The 24,759-nt window shown below is 42.4% G+C and overlaps 1 protein-coding gene across 2 annotated transcripts; it reads left to right on the forward strand.

The window, feature by feature from the left end:
- The first annotated feature begins 1,130 nt into the window (after positions 1 to 1,130).
- On the forward strand, positions 1,131 to 23,966 carry LOC124012813 (synaptic vesicle glycoprotein 2A-like). 2 transcript variants are annotated; one of them, XM_046326788.1, is made up of 13 exons: positions 1,131 to 1,344; positions 8,065 to 8,838; positions 12,193 to 12,373; positions 14,265 to 14,416; positions 14,568 to 14,701; positions 19,049 to 19,138; positions 19,429 to 19,536; positions 19,805 to 19,893; positions 20,169 to 20,333; positions 20,513 to 20,646; positions 20,895 to 21,098; positions 21,320 to 21,479; positions 21,657 to 23,966. In XM_046326788.1, the coding sequence occupies exons 2-13, from the start codon at positions 8,238 to 8,240 to the stop codon at positions 21,838 to 21,840; spliced, it is 2,202 nt and encodes a 733-aa protein (XP_046182744.1). In that variant the 5' UTR covers positions 1,131 to 1,344; positions 8,065 to 8,237; the 3' UTR covers positions 21,841 to 23,966. The 2 variants fall into 2 exon arrangements, with proteins under 2 accessions (XP_046182744.1, XP_046182745.1); XM_046326789.1 differs by lacking the exon at positions 1,131 to 1,344 and adding an exon at positions 7,601 to 7,693.
- The last annotated feature ends 793 nt before the right edge of the window (positions 23,967 to 24,759 follow it).

Raw genomic sequence — 24,759 nt, forward strand, 5'->3', positions numbered from 1 at the left:
ATTTTCTTGTTTTTAAAATGTACAGATAGCCAGGGGCTTGGTCCCCCAAATCAGAGGCAGTAGGGATGACCAGGGATGTTCTCTTGATAAGTGTGTGAATTAGACCATTTTCCTGTTCTGCTAAGCATTCAAAATGTAACACGTACTTTTGGGTGTCAGGGAGAATGTATGCAGTAAAAAGGACATCATTTGATTTAGGAATGTAGCGAAGTCAAACATATAAAAAGTAAAGTACAGATACCCCAAAAAACGACTTTAGTACTTTCAAGTATTTTTACTTAGCTACTTTACACCACTATTAATGAGTGCAAACAAAGTGGCTTAAACCCCTATATTAGATTGGTTTATTAAACCCTCCTTTAAAATAGAGTTAGCAATTTTCATAGAGCTAGAATAACTGATATTTTCTGCATAACTGAGCTGGGCAGGAAAGTCATGGGTTGTCAATTAAGCTCACTTGTTTCCTCATCATCTGGTCCTGTGATGTCACTAGGTGGGATGAGCCAGTGGTTGGCATAGAAACCGGGGCAGGTGTATGTGAGAGAGAAATATGGGGTTGGCATTTTGATTATTCAGCTCAGGGAGAGGTCCATTTACATGGAAAATATTGTTTCAGAGACCTCTTATGCCTGTTGATTAGGGGCTACTATTAGTCTTATTCCAACGATTTAAAAAACATACAACTCATTATATTTAAGCTGTTCTATTAGAACATTGAATTGGAGCAGAGTAATACATTTGGCAACCTGAAAGAGAGGCGATTCTCATTATAGGCTGTAGGCCTACGTGTTTGCGTGAGTGGTAAAGATACATATTTGCATTCAGGGTATGTAAGCCTAATACAGCTAAAGCTTAGGATACATTCATCGATTTGAAACATAAACATACCAACACCTTGATAAATATCAATAGGCTACACATCATAGTTGCTTGCTTTCATATGTAGGCCTACACATGATTCAAATAGTATTGTGTGTGTGTGATGATGAGAGGGCGTGGTGGGCAACATTTAATGCGAAATCAAAATGGATGTTTAATACTTAAAAATAGTTTGAAATACGGGTTAAGAAAAATGAATAACTTGAGAACCAATAAGAGAGCCATTAAGATAGACGGTGGCAAGGTGCGTGAAAGGTATATTTCTGCCGGGGGGGGCGAAATCTTCGATGCTACTTGTGTTACCCACTGAGGTGGTACCTCTAGGTTCCAGCATCACGCTTCCTCTTCAGTCAGTTGGGTTACGGGGAGCCTATCCACGTTTGAGCAGCAGCAGCATCAACGCACTGTCATCCTGTTGACAAAATTCAAGCTGGGGATATAGTGATATCCATGTCCATAATTACGGTGAGATGATGCTGTTACCTTTACTAAAATGAAACTCGGCAAATTGGTTATAATTAGACTACATAGGCCGACTCCGTTGTTATACGAATGTGGATGTGCGTGCTTCCCAAAAAATCTTACCCACTGGCCACGATTTTGGATGTGAAAATCATATAGTGTTTTATTGAAATGTAGGCTATCTATTTATGCGACTATGCAGGTCGATGCAGACTCCATACAGACTAAAATGATTGATGTTATTGATATTTCTTGTAGCCTATTTAACATGACAGCAGGCCTATCTATCTAACATGATACCCAAGTCTTCCCTGCGTAAAAACGCAGTCACGACAATTCAATGTCTCTTCAAATGAAGAGATTGGAACTGCGTTTGAGTTTAAATCGTTTATATTACCGAAAACATGTTGAATATTGCATTTAGATAATTCATTCAACAATTGAGCTAATTGCTTTAGGTCAGTTGTAAAAGTCGCGCTGGTCTTGTTGCACTACGTTAAATATTTAATTATAGGCTAATCCGAAATAAAAGTATCAAAATAAAATATATTACTGGTAGCATACTATAATCATTTCGCAGTCTTATCGCGCCTGAATGGAGAAATGTGTTAGAATTTTGCCATCGTCCTTCACGTAGGCGATTCATCATGATTGTGTTGGCGAGGGGGATGGTAACTAGGCAATGTGTCATCCTCAGGTTTTTAAAGGGGGATTCCGTGTCGACTGAATGCCAACCTTCCGTAATGCATGTTATTGGCAGACCATTTCTGAAATAATAAACTGACACTTGTGACCTTGCAAAGATCTCACAACGGTTGACCATCATCTCGAAGCCGTGCTACTTTTGGCAAGACAAGAAATGTGCATGCTTTGCCTCCATCTATAACGACCTTGTCTCAGACTGGCGCCATTTGTTGCTGATGCTCAACGGGTTTACTATTTCCCTTAACAAATAGCCTACATATTCCATTAACTGTTAAAATAAACGAGCCTGCAAAACATAATCAGGTTAATTTTTTGAGAACATTGTTATGGAATGCAGAGGCGACGTTCCAAGGGGCACATGCCCCCTCAGATTTGTCCTGTTTAAAATTAATACATTAAAAAAAAAGGGGTTTTCTTTATTTTTTTTACTATTTTCTACATTGTAAAATAATAGTGAAGACATCAAAACTATGAAATAACACATATGGAATCATATAGTAACCAGAGAATTGTTAAACAAATCAAAATATATTTCAAATTTGAGATTCTCAAAGTAACCACCCTTTGCCTTGACAGCTTAGCGCACTCTTAACATTCTCCTAGTCAATGCATTTCAATTAAAAGGTGTGTCTTGTTAAAAGTTGATTTGTAGAATTTCTTTCCATCGTAATGCATTTGAGCCAATCAGTTGTGTTGTGACAAGGTATTTTATTTATTTATTTTTATTTAACCTTTATTTAACCAGGTAGGCTAGTTGAGAACAAGTTCTCATTTGCAACTGCGACCTGGCCAAGATAAAGCGTAGCAATTCGACACGTACAACAACACAGAGTTACACATGGAGTAAACAAAACATACAGTCAATAACCCAGTAGAACAAAAGAAAACAAAAAGTCTATATACAGTGTGCAAATGAGGTAAGTTAAGAAAATAAATAGGCCATGGTGGTGAAGTAATTACAATATAGCAATTAAACACTGGAATGGTAGATCGGCATAAGATGAATGTGCAGACAGAGATACTGGGGTGCAAAGGAGCAAAATAAATATATAACAGTATGGGGATGAGATAGGTAGATAGATGGGCTGTTTACAGATGGGTTATGTACAGGTGCAGTGATCTGTAAGCTGCTCTGACAGCTGGTGCTTAAAGCTATTGAGGGAGATGTGAGTCTCCAGCTTCAGAGATTTTTGCAATTAGTTCCAGTCATGGGCAGCAGAGAACTGGAAGGAAAGACGACCAAAGGAGGAATTGGCTTTGGGGGTGACCAGTGAGATATACCTGCTGGAGCGTGTGCTATGAGTGGGTGCTGCTATGGTGACCAGTGAGCTGAGATAAGGCGGGCCTTTACTTAGCAGAAACTTGTAGATAACCTGTAGCCAGTAGGTTTGGCGACGAGTATGAAGGGGGGGGGGGGCAACCAACGAGAGCGTACAGGTCGCAATCGTGGGTAGTGTATGGGGTTTTGGTGACAAAACGGATGGCACTGTGGTAGACTGCATCCAGTTTGTTGAGTAGAGTATTGGAGGCTATTTTGTAAATGACATCGCCGAAGTCAAGGATCGGTAGGATGGTCAGTTTTACGAGGGTATGTTTGGCAGCATGAGTGAAAGATGCTTTGTTGCGATATAGGAAGCCGATTCTAGATTTAATTTTGGATTGGAGATGTTTAATCTGAGTCTGGAAGGAGAGTTTACAGTCTAACCAGACACCCAGGTATTTGTAGTTGTCCACGTATTCTAAGTCAGAGCCGTCCAGAGTAGTGATGCTGGACGGGCGAGCAGGTGCGGGCAGTGATCGATTGAATAGCATGCATTTAGTTTTACTTGCGTTTAAGAGCAGTTGGAGGCCACAGAAGGAGAGTTGTATGGCATTGAAACTCGTGTGGAGGTTAGTTAACACTGTGTCCAAGGAGGTAGGGGTGGTATACAAAAGATAGTCCTATTTGGTAAGAGACCAAGTCCATATTATGGCAAAAACAGCTCAAATAAGCAAAGAGAAATGACAGTCCATCATTACATTAAGACGTGAAGGTCAGTCAATTCGGAAAATTTCAAGAACTTTGAAAGTTTCTTCAAATTCAGTCGCAAAAACCATCAAGTGCTATGATTAAACTGGCTCTCATGAGGACCGCCACAGGAAAAGAAAACCCAGAGGTTGCTGCTGCAACCAGTGTACATGCAGTGTAGGTGAACGGATGATTTCTGCATGTTCCCACCATGAAGCATGGAGTAGGAGGTGTGATGGTGTAGAGATGCTTTGCTGGTGACATTTTGGGGTATTTATTTGAAATTCAAGGCACATTTAACCAACATGGCTACCACAGCATTCTGCAGCAATACACCATCCCTTCTGGTTTACGCTTGTTTTTCAACAGGACAATGACCCAACACACCTCCAGGCTGTGTAAGGGCTATTTGACCAATAAGGAGAGAGTGGAGTGCTGCATCAGATGACATGGCCTCTACAATCACCCGACCTCAACCCAATTGAGATGATTTAGGATGAGTTGGACCGCAGAGTGAATGACGGTTGGAAAAACATTCCAGGTGAAGCTGGTTGAGAGAATGCCAAGGGTGTGCAAAGCTATCATCAAGGCAAAGGGTTGCTAATATATATATATTTTAATTTTCTTTATTGGGTTACTAAATTATTCCATGTGTTATTTCATAGTGTTAATGTCTTCACTATTATTCTACTATTTAGAAAATAGTAAAAATAAAGAAAAACCCTTGAATGAGTAGGTGTGTCCAAACTTTTGACTGGTATATATAAAATAAAATAAAATGTATCTGTAATACTACTAGCCACTTAGCAATTGTATGAAGTCACCTTTAGCTAGCCCAGATATGTTCCCAATCTCCCAACCTCATAACTAGCTACCAAGAAGCCATTGCAGGCTATGAATCAAGTTAGAGTGTCTAGCTTGTCTAACTATCTTAGCTGGTATGCCTGCTGGCTAGGTTGGTAGATTTTAGAAAAGCAAGCAGTAACTAAATGTACTGAATAAGACTCACATTGCTTTCAATCTTTCACCCATATTCTAGCAGAGGTGCAGAGAAGCATATATTAATGTTACGACTTTTAGGACTAGTGGGTGCGGAGTCAGGCACAGAGAGCAGAGGGTTTAGGACAACCGTATTTATTCCTGTGACAGAAAAGGTCACGCCAAAACACCAGGCGCATAGAATGACCGGCCCAAAAATAGGACCCAAACAATCCGGAGAAAATAAGAAAAATAGCACATCCACAAAACGAACAGAGAAACAAGCCCGCACAAAAGCAGGCGGGCATAACCGGCTTAAATAGTCCTAACCAAAACCCAAACAAGAAACAGGTGTAACCAATAAGACAAAACCAACAGAAAAGGAAAAGGGGATCGGTGGCAGCTAGTAGACGGTGACGACAACCGCCGAGCGCCGCCCGAACAGGAAGAGGAGCCACCTTCGGTGGGAGTCGTGACAATAATTTATTGTATTTTTTAAAGAACCGCTAGTCAGGAGGATACAGACGGCTCAAGATGTATGCGTAGATATGCAGAAAAATATACATATATTTTTTTACATAGAATTAATCATAATGATCATGGCTCTAAATGGCAGGAAATATTGTATACATTTTGTTGTGTTACAGACAGAATTTAAAATGGATTACATGGATATTGTGTCATTGGCCTACACACGATACCCTATAATGTCAATGTGGAGGTACAGTTATTGTCTTGTTTATTTTTCCTAACTAATACAAGATTAAAAGCTGAAATGTCTTGAATCAAGTATTCAGCCCCTTTGTTATGGCAAGCCTAAATCAGTTCAGGAGTAAAAATGTGCTTTACAATCGCATAATAAGCTGTATGGATTCACTCGGTGTGCAATAATATTGTTTAAAATGATTTCTGAATGACTACCTCATCTCTGTACCCCCCACATACAATTATCTGTAAAGTCCCTCAGCAGTGAATTTCAAACACAGTTTCAACAACAAGGACCAGGGAGGTTTTCCAATGCCTCGCAAAGAAGGGCACCTATTGGTAGATGGATTTTTAAAAGCATGGTGAAGTTAATAATTCAACTTTGGATCACTACAAAGTCACTACAAAGACAGTTACAGAGTTTAATGGCTGTGATAGTAGAAAACGAAGTATAGATCAACAAGCATTGAACATGTGGTAAAGAAATTAACTGTATGTCCTGAATACAAAGCATTATGTTTGGGGCAAATCCAACACAACACATCACTGAGTACCACTCTTCATATTTTCAAGCATGGTGGTGGCTGACATGAGTGTCACCTTTCAGGACAATAACCTAAAACACAAGGGAGTTTTTAGATGACATTGAAGGGAGTGGATAGTTTTAAAAAACGGCAAGACTTGAAAATGAGTGCTAGACACAGGAGCAACCAACTTGAAAGAGCTTGAAGAATTACAAAAATAATAATGTGCAAATATTGTGCAATCTAGGTGTGCAAAGCTCATAGCTGTAAATGTTGCCAAAGGTGATTCTAACACGTATTGTCTCAAGGGGCTGAATATGTATGTAATCAAGATATATTAGTGTTTTATTTTTCATATTTTTTTTCACAAATGTTAGATTTTTTTTGTGTAGATCGATGACAAGCAATGGCAATTTAATCCATTTTAATCCTACTTTGTAACACAAGAAAATATGTAAAAAGTCAACAGGTGTGAATACTTTCTGAAGGCACTGTAGATAAAAGGCTACCAAACAATATTGTTATCAGTGATGTTGATTGTATCAAAGTATCCCCACCTTCTTTAATGGTGGCCACCATTTTAAATCTGACTTTGCTGTAGTCAGGTGTTTGGGGGACAGGAACATGTCTATCAGTGCATATAGTATATGGCTTAAAAATGTTAACTAATGGGCCTCCTGAATGTCGTAGTTCACAGAGTACTAGGGCTGGGTGCTAACATACAAACACAGAGCAAAGAACTGAGGAAAACAAAGGGTTTAAATACAATCAGGGGAAACGAGGCACAGGTGCAAATAATAATGGGGATCAAGGGAAAACAAAAGGTCAAAAGGCACAATGGGGGCATCTAGTGACCAAAAACCGGAACAACCCTGGCCAAATCCTGACAAGTCATCAGTTGAACAGCATTTCATCTGACACATTGGTGTGGCTGGCATCTGGGTTAAGCTGGCGGGTGTTAAAAAGCACATTTAGGTGGGTCTTGTTTTGGTGGAAGCATAACTCCACCTTTTCCTCTCCCGAGCCCTTTGGGAAGTTGCAGTGATGAGACAAGATAAAACAAAACACGAGAACTAATGTGATGTGTTGTGGTCCCTAAATACTAAGTGTTATCTACATTTTACAGGCCTTTTACTTCCAGTATGGTCAGTTCTGCATCTTAACATGCGAGAGGCCATTTCCAAATAAAGCTGTATAAGTCAAAAGCAACATTATTTGTGCACAGCAATAATGCACACTTGGACTCATACTCTTACTATATATTATTTTAAATGTATTTTCCATTTGCTTGTGATGAATATTGTTTTTGACTTCTCCATGAATCCACAGTCCACAAGGAAGAGTTGCTACCCTTCTCAATTTGCCCCTGCTTTACTTTCCCTGGTGTTGAGTTATCAGATGGACACAAGACACAATATGTCAACATCGAACAGTAAGCCATTCCTAATCAGTTTACAGAGAATGCAAATTGAGATAAGATGCTCCTTGGCATCTGCTTAGAAATACGCTTCCCCTAGCAACAATAACAGGATCTGGGCTTACTCATATTGAGCATTATAGAGATAGGACGTTACTTAAAGGGGCAATCGGGGGATTCTAAAAACCACTAATTGGCACCCCACCACTTGTTTTGATAAACAGCTGAGGGATGAATCTATGGATGCAAGGACTGCATTAGACCAATTGTGGTTTTAAACATGTTTTGAAGCTATACAGTATTTATTTTAAATTATATTGACCCAAACCCTGATTCAAAAGTCTGGTCCATGTGACTAACAATGTGTTTGCGCTTTCCCTCTGTAGAGGAGCAGTCCATCGCAGAGCGGGCCCTGTGATCCAATCCAGCTCAACGCTCCACCACCCTATTGGGGGTAAACTGGAACACTGCCTGACAAACACTCCCCAGAGATTCCTGAGCTCCATCCTGCTTTTCAGGTGATAAACCCCTGCCTTTGAGATTCCTCTACCCTTCAATAATGGAGGACGGCTATCAGAACAAGACAGCCTTTATAAAGGGCGCCAAAGACATTGCCAAGGAGGTCAAGCGCCAGGCGGCCAAGAAAGTGGGCCGCGGTGTGGACAAGATGACCGACGAGTACAGCAAACGCTCATACGCCCGCTTTGAGGAAGACGACGACGATGACTACCCTGAAGTGCCTGGGGGGCAGGACAGTGGCTACTACCGGGGCGACAGCCAGGCAGCCAATGACGATGAAGGTGGCCACAGCGACTCCACAGAGGGCCACGACGAAGACGACGAGATCTACGAGGGCGAGTACCAGGGCATTCCCCGCGCCGATTCGAGCAAGGCTGCCGACGGCCTAGCAGGGGGAAATGGGCAGCAGTTCAGGGACATGGCACAGTTTGAGGGGGAAAGGCGGAAGGATCAAGAAGAGCTAGCCCAGCAGTACGAGACCATCCTGCAGGAGTGTGGCCATGGGAAGTTCCAGTGGACCCTCTACTTTGTGCTGGGGCTGGCCCTCATGGCGGACGGTGTAGAGATTTTTGTGGTGGGCTTTGTGCTCCCCAGCGCCGAGAAAGATATGTGTCTGTCAGAGGAAAGCAAGGGCATGTTGGGTAAGTGTGACCCTTAAACTGTGTCTTTTTAATGAACTTGATTGATTTACATGCTAGGTTAGTGAGCCCTTAAATGTTTTTCTCCGATCAAGTGTCAAATGTGGGGGAGTTAATCGGCCCCAATGCAAATTCAATAAAAACCCTGTCGTTCTACGGTAAATTCCTCACATCTATTTCTTTAGTAGACAATAAAATTAGCAATCTATGAATGTGTAACCTAACGTAACAGGCGTAAAAGAGTCCCCACATCCACATCCAGTCCCCACATCCAGTCCCCACATCCACATCCAGTCCCCACATCCATTTTTCAAGTTAGGTTGTAACCGGAAACATCTGCTTTCTGCCGACCCTCTGGAGAGTGATGAATGTGTAACTCAGTAACCTATTCATTGACATCAGCACCTGATACACAAATGTCTGCTTGGCAGCACTTCATTTTATGATAAAGAAATGACCTTGTATTTCATTTATTCACAGAAATAACCAGGTACTGTAGTTGCTAGTGCAGACTTTAAAAAATGAAATACTACCCTTCGTCACCAGATAATTTCCCAGCAAAAATCAGTACAGTAAAATAAAATTGTGTTGTGTGTTCGTGTTGAGTTGTGAATATCATGCCAGTGTATACCGCCAGCATTCAGCCAATTGCGCTCCAGCATCTTAAACAGGTTTTTTTCTCTTACCGTCTCTCTGTCTTGTGCCATCTTCAGAATACTTTATACGTGCCCATAAACTTTGTTGTGGCTCAGAGACGGTCCAAAGCAGACAGCAATCTAGGCCCAAATTGGCTACCCATTTCTCTGAGGAGATAAACATGAACATCATTTTATTATGCTGAAAGAGTATGATAGAGGAAAACATGCAAAACATTGCTGGTTACTAGTTTTGATTGAATATGGGGACCCCAATTTATGCTCTGCAGCTTGCGTTGATCTCGTCTCTCTGACACGTCTATAATAATAACAACAACAATTGATTAACCTTATATCTCAAAGTGCTTCAAGAGCAACAATCAAACAAGCAACATGCAGTATCCTGACAAGGTCAACCAATAGAGGCCAAATCTTTGCTGCATCCTCTGATGATAGAGAGGGTCAGTCAGTTCATGGGTTGAGCAGAGGGAGCTGGTCAGAGGAAGGGAAATGATGGCGATGGAGTCTGCTGATGATCTTGCAGAGGGCAAGTCTGGAGTCTTATAGCCACTGGACTTCTCTTCTTCCACTCTGTGATGCCGCTGCAGTGATGCCTCAAAAAGCTCACCACACACTGCTGTATTCCTCTACGTAATACTGGCACCCAGGTGAAACCAAAAAAAGCTGGTAATGTGTCCGGATGCATTTTTCAAACAAAGACATTAGCCGGCTAGCCATAGCTAGCTACCTATGTCCACGCTGACAAAGAGAGAAAACTATCTATGATTAGTCTCCTCCATCCCACACCTCCCCCTTCACTACCCTTGAGCTTTGTGTGTGTGTGTGTGTGTGTGTGTGTGTGTGTGTGTGTGTGTGTGTGTGTGTGTGTGTGTGTGTGTGTGTGTGTGTGTGTGTGTGTGTGTGTGTGTGTGTGCGTGCGTGTGTGTGTGTGTGTGTGTGTGTGTGTGTGTGTGTGTGTGTGTGTTTGGGAGTGTGTGACAGTGCCTGCCTGCCTGCCCACACACACCTAACCTAACCGCAGGTTTTACACAATGCAATTGTCAGTTGTTGTTGTTGTTGTTTTTTTACATTGCAAGACAGTCATGTACAGTGCATTCAGAAAGTATTCCGATTCTTGCATTTTTCCACATTTTATTACGTTACAGCCTTATTCTAAAATGGATTAAATAGTGTTCCCCCTCATCAATCTACACACAGTACTCCATAATGACAAAGGTTTTTCTGCATTTTTGCAAATATATTAAAAAGAAGAAACGGAAATATCACATTTACAGAAGTCTTCTTGGGTATGACGCTACAAGCTTGGCACACCTGTATTTGAGGAGTTTCTCCCATTCTTCTTTGCAGATCCTCCCAAGCTTTGTCAGGTTGGATGGGGAGCGTTGCTGCACAGCTATTTTCAGGTCTCTCTAGAGATGTTTGATTGGGTTCAAGTCCAAACTCTGGCTGGGTCACTCAAGGACATTCAGAGACTGGTCCGGAAGCCACTCCTGCATTGTCTTGGCTGTGTGCTTAGGGATTGTTGTCCTGTTAGAAGGTGAACCTTTTCCCAGTCTGAGGTCCTGAGTGCTCTTAAGCAGGTTTTCATCAAGGATCTCTCTATACTTTGTTCCGTTCATCTTTCCCTCGATCCTGACTACTCTCCCAGTCCTTGAAAAACATCCCAACAGCATGATGCTATCACCACCATGCTTCACCGTAGGGATGGTGCCAGGTTCCTCCAGACATGACACTTGGCATTCAGGCCAAAGAGTTCAATTTTGGTTTCATCAGAGTATCTTGTTTCTCATGGTCTGAGTGCCTTTTGGCAAACTCCAAGCGGTCTGTCATGTCCCTTCACTGAGGAGTGGCTTCCGTCTCGCCACTCCACCATAAAGGCATCAATGGTGGAGTGTTCCAGAGATGGTAGTCCTTCTGGAAGGTTCTCCCATCTCCACAGAGGAACTCTGGAGCTCTGTCAGAGTGACAATCAGGTTATTGGTGGTCCAAACTTCTTCCATTTAATAATGATGGAGGTGACTGTGTTATTGGGGACCTTCAATGCTGCAGAAATGTTTTGGTACCCATCCCCAGATCTGTGCTTCGACACAATCCTGTCTCGGAGCTATACGGACAATTCCTTCAACCTCATTGCTTGGTTTTTGCTCTGACATGCACTGTCAACCATGAGACCTTATATAGACAGGTGTGTGTCTTTCCAAATCTTGTCCAGTTATTTGAATTGACTAAAGGTGGACTCCCAATAAAGTTGTAGAAACATCTCAAGGATGATGAATGGAAACAGGATGCACCTGAGCTCAATAGAATTAGAAACCAATAAGATTAGCATTCCTGCCATGTTATTTTGTTGAAATATACAGTCATTCCATCTCTGATTGCACTCAAATTGGCCATTGTAATTTATAGGATTCATATAAATAAGGTTTTGACAATGTCTTTGGATTTCTCATGTCTAACTTTTTTTAACGTTTGGGTGAAATGGATGTTAGGTATTATATTTATTAAATGTTGTAAATCCTATAAATGGCCAGTCCTATAAATTAAAATGGTCAATTTTTAAAAACAGAAACTATTTCAGAACGAACTGAGATAGTGGGTGTCGAAATCATCTTTCTTTTGCCACATGTTGTGCCGAAGGGTAACAAATAAAGCAGCTGTATGCACGTGTAACTCTCTCATGTTCTCTTTCTGTCCTCTGCAGGTCTGATTGTTTATCTGGGAATGATGGTCGGTGCATTCGTGTGGGGTGGGCTCGCTGACCGGATCGGCCGACGGCAGTCCCTTCTCATCTGTCTCTCCATCAACAGCGTCTTCTCCTTCTTCTCCTCCTTTGTCCAGGGCTACAGCACCTTTCTCCTCTGCCGACTACTTTCTGGTGTTGGGTAAGATTCTGAAAACCGATGGAAGGGGAATGTTAGATAGAGACAGAGTGACACACAGACGCAGGTGGGCTTAATAGCTTTTTTATAGTTATATAGTAGAGATATACAGTGGGGAGAACAAGTATTTGATACACTGCCGATTTTGCAGGTTTTCCTACTTACAAAGCATGTTGAGGTCTGTAATTTTTATCATAGGTAGACTTCAACTGTGAGAGACAGAATTAAAACAAAAATCCAGAAAATCACATTGTATGATTTTTAAGTAATTAATTTGCATTTTATTGCATGACATAAGTATTTGATCACCGACCAACCAGTAAGAATTCCGATTCTCACAGACCTGTTAGTTTTTCTTTAAGAAGCCCTCCTGTTCTCCATTCATTACCTGTATTAACTGCACCTGTTTGAACCCGTTACCTGTATAAAAACACCTGTCCACACACTCAATCAAACAGACACCAACCTCTCCACAATGGCCAAGACCAGAGAGCTGTGTAAGGACATCAGGGATAAAATTGTAGACCTGCACAAGGCTGGGATGGGCTACAGGACAATAGGCAAACAGCTTGGTGAGAAGGCAACAACTGTTGGCGCAATTATTAAAAAATGGAAGAAGTTCAAGATGATGGTCAAACACCCTCGGTCTGGGTTTCCATGCAAGATCTCACCTCGTGGGGTATCAATGATCATGAGGAAGGTGAGGGATCAGCCCAAAACGACATGGCAGGACCTGGTCAATGACCTGAAGAGAGCTGGAACCACAGTCTCAAAGAAAACCATTAGTAACACACAACGCCGTCATGGATTAAAATCCTGCAGTGCACGGAAGGTCCCCGTGCTCAAGACAGCGCATGTCCAGGCCCATCTGAAGTTTGCATATGACCATCTGGATAATCCGGAGGAGGAATGGGAGAAGGTCATGGACAAAAATAGAGCTTTTTGGTCTAAACTCCACTCGCCGTGTTTGGAAGAAGAAGGATGAGTACAACCCCAAGAACACCATCCCAACTGTGAAGCATGGAGGTGGAAACATCATTCTTTGGGGATGCTTTTCTACAAAGGGGACAGGACGACTGCACCGTATTGAGGGGAGGATGGATGGGGCCATGTATCGCGGGATCTTGGCCAACAACCTCCTTCCCTCAGTAAGCGCATTGAAGATGGGTAGTGGCTGAGTCTTCCAGCATGACAACGACCCGAAACACACAGCCAGGGCAACTAAGGAGTGGCTCCGTAAGAAGATCCTGGAGTGGCCTAGCCAGTCTCCAGACCTGAACCCAATAGAAAATCTTTGGAGAGAGCTGAAAGTCCGTATTGCCCAGCGACAGCCCCGAAACCTGAAGGATCTGGAGAAGGTCTGTATGGAGGAGTGGGCCAAAATCCCTGCTGCAGTGTGTGCAAACCTGGTCAAGAACTACAGGAAACGTATGATCTCTGTAATTGCAAACAATGGTTTCTGTACCAAATATTAAGTTCTGCTTTTCTGATGTATCAAATACTTATGTCATGCAATAAAATGTAAATTAATTACTTAAAAATCCTACAATGTGTTATTCTGGATTTTTGTTTTAGATTCCGTCTCTCACAGTTGAAGTGTACCTATGATAAAACATTACAGACCTCTACATGCTTTGTAAGTGGGAAAACCTGCAAAATCGGCAGTGTATCAAATACTTGTTCGCCACACTGTATATGTTTTTTTGCTTTAATGCTAAAAAAGGACATTTCATCCAAAGAGCACCCTCACAGAAGCCAAGTAGCACCCCTACCTCCAAGTATTCTCCCCAAGTTTGATTTCATTGACAGATTTTCCAAAAAGATTAAACAGGAACAGGATTTGAAAGTCCAGCTCAACTTCCAGTGGTTTGTTTCTCTGTGCTAATCCTTACAGGATCGGTGGTTCCATCCCCATTGTGTTCTCCTATTACTCAGAGTTTCTGGCCCAGGAGAAACGTGGGGAGCACCTCAGTTGGCTCTGCATGTTCTGGATGATTGGTGGCATCTATGCCTCAGCTATGGCATGGGCCATCATCCCACACTATGGTGAGTAGCCTATGGCGGGAATTCAATCATCACGGATATTGTCCCAAAAGCGCACAAAATGCCTTACCACAAAGTTGTATCTAAGGATTACGCAGGTTTATACGGTTTGTGCTTTGTCCCATTTCTCTCTCTCTGCTTCCTCTCCTCCCAGGCTGGAGTTTCCAGATGGGCTCTGCGTACCAGTTCCACAGCTGGCGTGTGTTCGTCCTGGTGTGTGCATTTCCCTCTGTTGCGGCTATTGCTTCTCTCACCACCATGCCAGAAAGCCCGCGCTTCTTCTTAGAGGTAAGCAGGGATCACTTTCTGAAAAATCCATTTAGAAGCAGTTTACCCAATTCCAATTCTAACCTCAATCACTTGAAGCCATATACAGTTGAAGTCGGAAGTTTACATACACCTTAGCCAAGTACATTTAAACTCAGTTTTTCACAATTCCTGTGAAATGTCAGAATAATAGTAGAGAAAATTATTTATCTCAACTTTTATTTCTTTCATCACATTCCCAGTGGGTCAAAAGTTTACATAAACTCAATTAGTATTTGGTAGCATTGCCTTTAAATTGTTTAACTTGGATAAAACGTGTCTAGTAGCCTTCCACAAGCTTCCCACAATAAATTGGGTGAATTTTGGCCCATTCCCCCTGACAGAGCTGGTGTAACTGAGTCAGGTTTGTAGGCCTCCTTGCTCGCACACGCCATTCAGTTCTGCCCACAAATTGTCTATAGGATTGAGGTCAGTGCTTTGTGATGGCCACTCCAGTATTTGACTTTGTTGTCCTTAAGCCATTTTCCCACAACTTTGGAAGTATGCTTGGGGTCATTGTCCATTTGGAAGACCCATTTGCGACCAAGCTTTAACTTCCTGACTGATGTCTTGAGATGTTGCTTCAATATATCCACTTAATTGTCCTTCCTCATGATGCCATCTATTTTGTGAATTGCACCAGTCTCTCCTGCAGCAAAGCACCCCCACAACATGATGCTGCCACCCCCGTGGTTCACGGTTGGGATGGTGTTCTTCGGCTTGCAAGCCTCCCCTTTTTCCTCCAAACATAATGATGGTCTTATCCTCCAAACATAATGATGGTCTTTATGGCCAAACAGTTCTATTTTTGTTTCATCAGACCAGAGGACATTTCTCCAAAAAAATACGATATTCGTCCCCATGTGCAGTTGCAAACCGTAGTCTGTCTTTTTTATGGCGGTTTTGGAGCAGTGGCTTCTTCCTTGCTGAGCGGCCTTTCAGGTTATGTCGACTTAGGACTCGTTTTGCTGTGCATATAGATAGTTGTGTACCTGTTTCCTCCAGCATCTTCACAAGGTCCTTTGATGTTGTTCTGGGATTGATTTGCACTTTTCGCACAAAGTGCATTCATCTCTAGGAGACAAAACGCCTCTCCTTCCTGAGCGTTATGATGGCTACGTGGTCCCATGGTGTTTATACTTGCGTACTATTGTTTGTACAGGTGAACGTGGTACCTTCAGGCGTTTGGAAATTGCTCCCAAGGATGAACCAGATTTTGTTTGTGAGGTCTTGGCTGATTTCTTTGATTTTCCCATGATGTCAAGCAAAGAGGCACTGAGTTTGAAGATAGGCCTTGAAATACATCCACAGGTACACCTCCAATTGACTCAAATGATGTCAATTAGCCTATCAGAAGCTTCTAAACCCTTGACATAATTTTCTGGAATTTTCCAAGCTGTTTAAAGACACAGTCAACTTAGTGTATGTAAACTTCTGACCCACTGGAATTGTGATACAGTGAATGATAAGTGAAATAATCTGTCTGTAAACAATTGTTGGAAAAATTACTTGTGTCATGCACAAAGTAGATGTCCTAACCGACTTGCCAAAACTATAGTTTCTTAACAAGAAATTTGTGGAGTGGTTGAAAAACTAGTTTTAATGACTCCAACCTAAGTGTATGTAAACGTCCGACTTCAACTGTATGTATGCATAACTGGTACCATAGAATCTATCTGGAAGGAATGGGATGCGTGGGATAAAGTGCCTTCATAAAGTATTCACAACCCCTTGACTTGATTTTGTTAAGTTACAAGGTGGGATTAAAATTGATTTAATTGTAATTTTTTTGTAAATGAGCTCCACAAAATATTCTGTAATGTCAAAGTGGAAGAAAAATACTAACATTTATAAAAACTTAATGAAAATTAAAACAATAATATATCTTGATTACATAAGTATTCAACCCCCTAAGTCAATACATTTGGCAGCAATACCTTTGGCAGCGATTACAGCTGCAACTATTTCTGGGTAAGTCTCTAAGAGCTTTGCACACCTGGATTGTATAATATTTGCACATTTATCTTAAAACAATTATTGGCTGTTGATTTGTCAAGTTGGTTGTTGATCACTGCTAGATGGCCATTTGCAAGAGAATTATCAAGCCCACGAATACGGACCACAATACAACAAACAATCACTCACAACCAAACATGGGGAACAGAAGGTTAAATAATAAACAGGTAATTGGGTGAGTGAAACCAGGTGTGTAAGACAGACAAAACAAATGGAAAATGAAAAGTGGATTGGAGGTGACTAGAAGGCCGGCGACGTCGACAGCCAAATGCCCCCCCCCACCCTTGACGCGTGGCTCCAGCAGCACACCGACACCTACCTCTGGTACGACCCTGAGGACGAGGCACAGGGCGATCCGGGTGGCGACGGTGGAACGCCAGCAGCAATGAAGGGTCCAAAACGTCCTCCACCGGCACCCAGCATCTCTCCTCCGGACCGTACCCATCCCACTCCACGAGGTACTGAAGGCCCCTCACCCGACGCCTCGAGTCCAGGATGGCTCGAACAGCATACGCCTGGGCCCCCTTGATGTCCAGAGGGGGCAGAGGGACCTCCCGCACCTCAGCTTCCTGGAGTGGACCAGCCACCACTGGCCTGAGGAGAGACACATGGAACGAGGGATGAATACGGTAATCTGGGGGAAGCTATAACCTATAGCATACCTCGTTCTGTCTCCTCTGGACTTTGAATGGCCCCACACACCGCGGACCCAGTTTACGGCAGGGCAGCGGAGATGCAGGTTCCGGGTCGAGAGCCAGACCCGATCCCCTGGTGCAAACACCGGAGCCTCACTGCGGAGACGGTCGGCGCCCGCCTTCTGCCGCCTCACGGCCCGTTGCAGGTGCACATGGGCGGCGTCTCAGGTCCCCTCCGAACGCTTAAACCATTTGTCCACCGCAGGAGCTTCAATCTGGCTCTGATGCAATGGTGCCAGAACTGGCTGATACCCCAGTATGCACTGGAAAGGAGAGAGGTTATTGGAGGAGTGGCGGAGTGAGTTTTGAGCCATCTCTGCCCAGGGGATGAACGCCAACCACTCCCCCGGCCGGTCCTGGCAATATGACCGCAGGAACCTACCCAGATCCTGGTTTAATCTCTCCACCTGCCCGTTACTCCATAACAATGGAGTTGAATACTTATTGACTCAAGACATTTAAGGTTTAACGTTTTTATTAATTTGTAAAAATTTCGAAAAATATAATTCCACCTCGACATTATGGGGTATTGTGTGTAGACCAGTGAACAGAAATCTCAATATAATCCATTTTAAATTCAGGCTGTAACTAGGGATGCACCGATATGACATTTTTGGCTGAAACCGATATCAAATATTTTCCTTGCCAAAAAACAAAACGATAACGATAACCAATATTTAACATTTTAGCTGCCTGTTAAGCATTCTAGTACAGTTAAATAGTTGAAACACACAAACACACACACACACAGGTAGCGGTCCTTGTACCTAGCATCGAACATGGTGGCGACACAGTAGAGGCTAAGAGAGAATTCCACCGAATCACTTGTTCACAGCCTCTGTGAGAGTACTTTTTCCAAGTTAACCCGACGGTCTGTGTTGGCGTTTTTGTGGTATGAGAACCAGCACATTATTGAGCATGTAATACGGCTTTTCTCAGTACGAAATCGTCGTCGACCCACTGTGCTGTCAGATGCTCATGGGGCTGACATCGCTGGTTCAAATATCAGTCGTGAAGCTAATAGCAGTTACACCCATAACAAGTAGCTTGTGGATGCGAGTTTCAACAAGATTGTGTAACTCTGGTAGGGCAACATCTAAAAAATAGTGCCTACTTGGTAGTAGGTGCTCGACCAGTTGGCGAAAGCCAACATCATCCACGAAAGAAAACGGTTGATTGTCAAGGGCAATTAATTTTTAGCTAATATCGTCCGATTCCGATATTCTTACCCATATATTGTGCGTCCCTAGTTGTAGCACAACAAAATATTGAAAAAGTCAAGGGGTGTTAATACTTTCTGAAGGCGCTGTATGTCATTACCTGAGTTGACTATTGAACAGCAGTAAATATTGCAGATTATACCCTTAAAGGTACACACTGGGATCTTGTGAATTTAGTCTTTTCAATTCTTCAGATTCTTCAGACTGATTGAGTTTAGCACAACTGTCTTACTCTAGTAGCATAAACCAGAATATAAGCTTTTATTACAAATTCTTGGAAATTAAGGCACATTACAGTATACCCTTAGACACTTCACACAGACATAATGTATCGCAATACTCGTAATGTGTTTCAACTGTAAGTGTTTCTGATGAGGTATGCGATCATTTCCCAACAGAACGGCAAACACGACGAAGGCTGGATGATTCTGAAACAAGTTCACGACACCAACATGAGAGCAAAGGGGCACCCAGAGAAGGTGTTTTCTGTGAGTATTTCTGAGACACACATGTAAAGTCTTTGAATCTCAGGGTTCTTCTGCAAAACGTGTTTATGAAGTTGTATTCTCCTGTCCCAGCTGTTTGTTATTGTGTAACCACGTCCCCAGCCTGGACAGTGTCTGATGTTGTCTGCTGCGTGGCCTAGACCTGCTATGTTTTTACCACTCCAAACGAGACGTTCCCTCGCGGGAAAATCTCATTTCATCGAATCTAATCTAATGTATACATGAACTACACACAAATGAGTTGAAGATGGGAAGGTCTTGTTTTTTCCCAGGTCACCACCATCAAGACTGTAAAGCAGATGGACGAGCTGGTGGACATGGGGGGAGACATATCAACCTTGCGACGCTATAAATTGAAGCTGGCCAGCCTATTCCACCAGGTAAGAGTCATGTTAAGATCCCTATAAAGGTATGAGAATATGGTTGTTTTCTGTGTATATCTTTTATATTTCATACAGAATATGTTCATTTGTGACTGCATACACCGTTTAGCAAAAGCTTGTAGACAAAATGACCAAAGCCCAACGTATGCTTAGGTTAAAAAAGAGAATTGTGCAATGTGTTTTATAGTGGGTTTTTATGCTTTTAAACCGTGTCAGCAGTAAAACCTAGATGCATATTTGAGTTATTCTCTGTGGGTTGCTATAGGTGCGGAGTAACTTCTTGGCCATCTTCAATCCAGAATACAGAAGGACCACCTTCATGATGATGGCTGTCTGGTTGACCATGTCGTTCAGGTAGCAGAACCAGGGCCATGACCATAGTGGTTATCAGCGGCCTGTGCACAAACCGGTTCTTTTTTTGTTCAATCATAAAGCTCAAGAAATGTTTAGTCATATCAAATCAAAAAAAAAAAAATTAAATGGTGGCTCCTGCCGTCTTAACTTACTGGAGCATTGATATTATTAAGGTTTATACTTATCTCAACTGATTTCAACATAGTGAAGAAATGAAGAAACGTAATCATGTTTGTTTGGTTAAGCCACATTTTTGTCTTTTGCTTCTCCCCCAGCTACTATGGGCTGACAGTGTGGTTCCCTGACATGATCAAGTACATCCAGAAGCAGGAATATGCCTCGCGCACCAAGTTCTTCACCAAGGAGCGAGTGGAGCATGTCACTTTTAACTTCACCTTGGAGAACCAAGTGCACCGCCAAGGACAGTACTTCAACGACAAGTCAGTCCTCATTATATTACACGGAACTTTCTGAATTTGCTAAATGTTCTTCTTAAATCGGGTGTGGTAAACTGTGCTGGTCTTAATTTTGCAACTATGCAATGGACACTAACTGCTTGTCAACTCTAATACAACTGGGCCGCTAAATACGTCTGTCTTACTTTTACATTGTCCACAAGGTTCATCAACCTTAAGATGAAGTCCATGGTGTTTGAGGACTCTTTGTTTGAGGAGTGCTACTTTGAGGACATCACCTCTAGCAGAAGCTTCTTCAGAAACTGCACCTTCATCTCAACCCTCTTTTACAATACAGGTAAAGTGTCTCCCAAAACAAGAAGCATAAACAATATAAAGTGGAGCTTACAATAGTTATGAGCTCAGTCCATGCCTAGATGTTCTGTATTATGTTTCATGTTTTGTGTGGACCCCAGCAAGAGTAGCTGCTGCTTTTGTAACAGCTAATGGGGATCCAAATAAAATACCTAATACCATTGAACTGGGCAGTATCCTACCCTTGGACCCTTCTTGACAATCACTCTTAACTTTCTTTTCTCTTGACAGACTTGTTCCAGAACAGAATCATCAACAGCAAACTGGTAAACAGCACCTTCCTACACAACAAGGAAGGCTGTCTGCTGGACTTCACTGATGACAACAACGCCTACATGATCTACTTTGTCAGTTTCCTGGGCACATTGGCCGTGTTGCCCGGCAACATTGTGTCAGCCCTGCTGATGGACAAAATTGGACGTCTGAGGATGCTGGGTATGTCACGCCTTCATTAATGTGTTTTTGATGCTCTATACAGGATTTAAAGAATATGTGCATATTTTGAGATTATACATCTGGTGATACATGAATTGTGCCCCGCCCCCCTTCCTACACCACAGTACTTCATGAGTCGCCGACTAACAGAAAGGTCCCGTATCTTTGTCTGATCTTTTTCACCCTCTTTCTCTTCCCCCTCAATCTCTTTTCCTACACAGCGGGATCAAGTGTCATATCTTGTGTCAGCTGTTTCTTCCTGTCGTTCGGCAGTACCGAGTCGGGAATGATCGCCCTTTTATGTCTCTTTGGCGGCATCAGCATAGCTTCCTGGAATGCCCTGGATGTATTGACTGTGGAACTGTACCCCTCGGATAAAAGGCAAGTGCAGCTACCTCACATTTTGAAAGTGTTACAGCTCCTTAATTATTGCACAGTGAATAAATGCGTATTTTATGCAAACATATTTATTGAAAAGGTATTGAAGTTTTCATGTTAAGTTTTAAGAAGTGACCCTGTCAGAAGTGCTGACAATTTCCATTGTTTTCTCTTTTTTAGGACCACTGCATTTGGCTTCTTAAATGCCCTTTGCAAGTTGGCTGCTGTCCTGGGCATAAGCATCTTCCAGTCATTTGTAGGCATCACCAAAGCTGTGCCCATCTTGTTCGCTGCGGGTGCACTCGCTGCCGGGAGTTTCCTAGCACTAAAGCTGCCTGAAACACGGGGCCAGGTGCTGCAGTAGCACAATTCACCACCAGAAGGCAGCGCAGTGTAGCTTCAGTGGCCACATTACAACCAGAGCCCGACCAACCGTACAATCTCAGCCTTTAGCAATCCAACGTTGCTCATTAAACACTAAAAAACAGACTGTCATCAACAGTGTCACAACAGTCCCAGATTACTGAGAAAATATGACGATAGCATCGGACTTAAAATGCAGATGTGACCCATATAGCCAGCACAGGCTGGCTGGCATCTTGACCACAGCATAAAATAGCACATTGGGTTTGCTTCTCAGAGATTAGACAGAATGAAATCCTGCCAACAAAGATATACGTTTATAAACCACTGCCAAAGGATACAAAGATACTGCTTGATGGCTACAATGCCTCATGGGGATACTTCCCAACAAAAGAGATCAAACATCTATACACCCTCAATTCATCATAGCACCCATATCTGACCCTAATACCAAATAATATGAGGTTAAAGATGCCCTCCAACAGATTCCCACATGAAAATAGCTTTCCACTGAATGTACATATCTTAATGGCTTCCTCTGAAAGAGAATATTGCAGACAATATTTATCTTACCAGGTGACATGCGCCAAGCTCCCTGCATCACAATAAGGATATAGATTATGTGTTCAAACTTGGCATCGAAACGAGCTATTTTATCATATAGAAAATGGACTGTACATGTGTGTTGAAGATATATCGCAAGAAAATAAATAATGACAGGACAAAATAACTGGTAAATATTTAAGTTGATTTATTGTTGGTAATTCGAAGGGATCGGTTTTGTTGATATGCACAGAAAAAAAAATGACAATGTATGTTTGTCCACATCACATTTACATCAAGCAGTGAAATGTATGCCTAAATAGCTATATGTTGTGTGCGTATTAGGGAGAAAGGTGGAGAAAGTGTTGCATCCGTCTGTATGTTTTTGTCATTGGTTCAATGAGACTTCCGAGGAGCCTATTCATGTACATTGATCTCCGATGATAAAGTGCAGCATTATGGTTCTGTAAAGATATTGGAAAAACAGACAAAGATGAGTAAATAAGATGAGAACCTATTTAACACATCAGTGGAGATATCCTTTCATTTTGAAAGGCTAGAATATTGTTCCTTTCAATGCGTCAACGAGTCCAGCATCACAGCTCATGCTTCCTGCGTCTCACATAGTGCTCTTATGCTCACTCTTCATCAGCATGTTTAACATTCCAGTTAGCTACGGCCAACATGTGCCCTCTGCTGTCTTTGAAGGACATTACACCTAGGAGGACCAAAGTCAGTCGGTTCAGTTGTTAAACGATGCAGTATTAATGAAGCACAAATGATGCCATATACACTGTTACTAAGCACATTGTCCTTCAGTCATGCAGCTCATGGGAATAGAACCATAGCAACTAGTCACTCACAGATTCATTTGAAGTGCTCAATTAAATCCAAACTGTGTTGTGTTTTTCCACAGTAGTATATAAAACACCATTTTCTCTGTGATATGAAATGTTCAAGTTATTGTGTCCACCGCCCCTCCCTCCCTCTCGAAAAATCCCCTCAAAGGTAGATGCCTACAGTTTTCAGAATAACATGTGCACAAGGGTATGTACATTGGCAAGGCAGGCTTGGTTGAATCTAGCCCTATGTCTTTATAGTTTATGTGCTTTCCTGTCACCGTGTCCACGCCATCCCTTCTAATCTTTGTGTCACAAGTGTGTGGTGACAATCAGTGAGAGAGCTGATCTCGCCATTGCTCAACTGTAGTGTGAGTGTGATATCGGACTGCAGGGCTATTGGGCTTGTTGAATGTGCAGCCTGCGGGATTTCTCTGTTGCTGTGTGCTTGGTACAATTGAGTGTCTGATGTCGTCCTGGATTTATATATTAGAATCAGATCTCTTTAGTGTTGCATATGTCTGTATATGACATCTATTGTTATTTGTGTTTACCCATAACTGACAAATTTGCGTGTTTGAGTGAGTTTGCAAAAGATACTTGTAAAATAATGTGTTTATGTTTGAGAGTGTAGATTGAATTTGTAATCTCTGCTGTGCTCTCTCTCTCTCTCTCTCTCTCTCTCTCTCTGTGTTTGGGTGTGTGGTTGTGCGTGTGTGAGAGTGTGTGTGTGTGGGTGGGTGGTTGTGCGTGTGTGAGAGTGTGTGTGGGTGGGTGGGTGTGGTTGTGCGTGTGTGAGAGTGTGTGTTTGGGTGTGTGGGTGGGTGTGGTTGTGCGTGTGTGAGAGTGTATGTGTGTGTGCGAGTGCCAAATATTTTTCTACTTCTGTTCTGGTGTTTTAATCCCAAAGAACGAGCACAGGTCAATAGGGGCCAATATAACATATCTTTGAACTAAAAGTCTAATACAATAGATATCTAGATCAATGTGATGTTCTTTATAGCGTCAGCCTTGGGCGCTCCTTTGCTGATTAGGTCTCCGCCAAACAAATGTTTGCCCCTGAAAACAGACATCTTGTCTCTGTAGTTGCCTGACAGGTCGCATGGTAATCATAACATTTGTTCAAAGTAAATTCAAATGAAAATGTGTTAGCAATTGCAGAGTGGTTTTGGGGAGTGTCAAAATCCCAGCCATTCTCCCTTTAGATAGATGCTTGTTGTTTCCAGCATAAGAATCTGGACCCAAGTATTAGACCCATCGACCTTTAAACCTTTCTCTGTTCATATCTCTTTAAAAACAAAGGTCCGTGTGGCAGGCTTGTGAAAGTAGCCCTCACAGTAAACAGGATGTTAAGCATGCTTGTGGTGTCTGATCTCTTTGGCTGCCCTGTATGTTTGTCCAAAGCAGGAGCTGCTTTTGTATGGCTGTCTTATGGTGACACTTTGGGTCTTTGTGTAACAGTATCAGTTCTATGATTGCTTCTGATCAGAGTGGGATGACTTGGTGCAAGTTTACTCTGCGTCTTTTTTCAAGCAAAA

Source organism: Oncorhynchus gorbuscha, linkage group LG24 (genome assembly GCF_021184085.1).
Source record: "Oncorhynchus gorbuscha isolate QuinsamMale2020 ecotype Even-year linkage group LG24, OgorEven_v1.0, whole genome shotgun sequence".
NCBI classification, from domain to species: Eukaryota; Metazoa; Chordata; class Actinopteri; order Salmoniformes; family Salmonidae; genus Oncorhynchus; species Oncorhynchus gorbuscha.

Excerpts from the sequence above, each read along its gene's own strand:
- LOC124012813 (XM_046326788.1), top strand. The coding sequence starts at position 8,238 with ATGGAGGACGGCTATCAGAACAAGACAGCCTTTATAAAGGGCGCCAAA. Across the intron at positions 19,537-19,804 it reads TGGCCAGCCTATTCCACCAG|GTGCGGAGTAACTTCTTGGC; the intron begins GTAAGAGTCATG and ends GGGTTGCTATAG. Across the intron at positions 20,647-20,894 it reads AACCCTCTTTTACAATACAG|ACTTGTTCCAGAACAGAATC; the intron begins GTAAAGTGTCTC and ends TTCTCTTGACAG.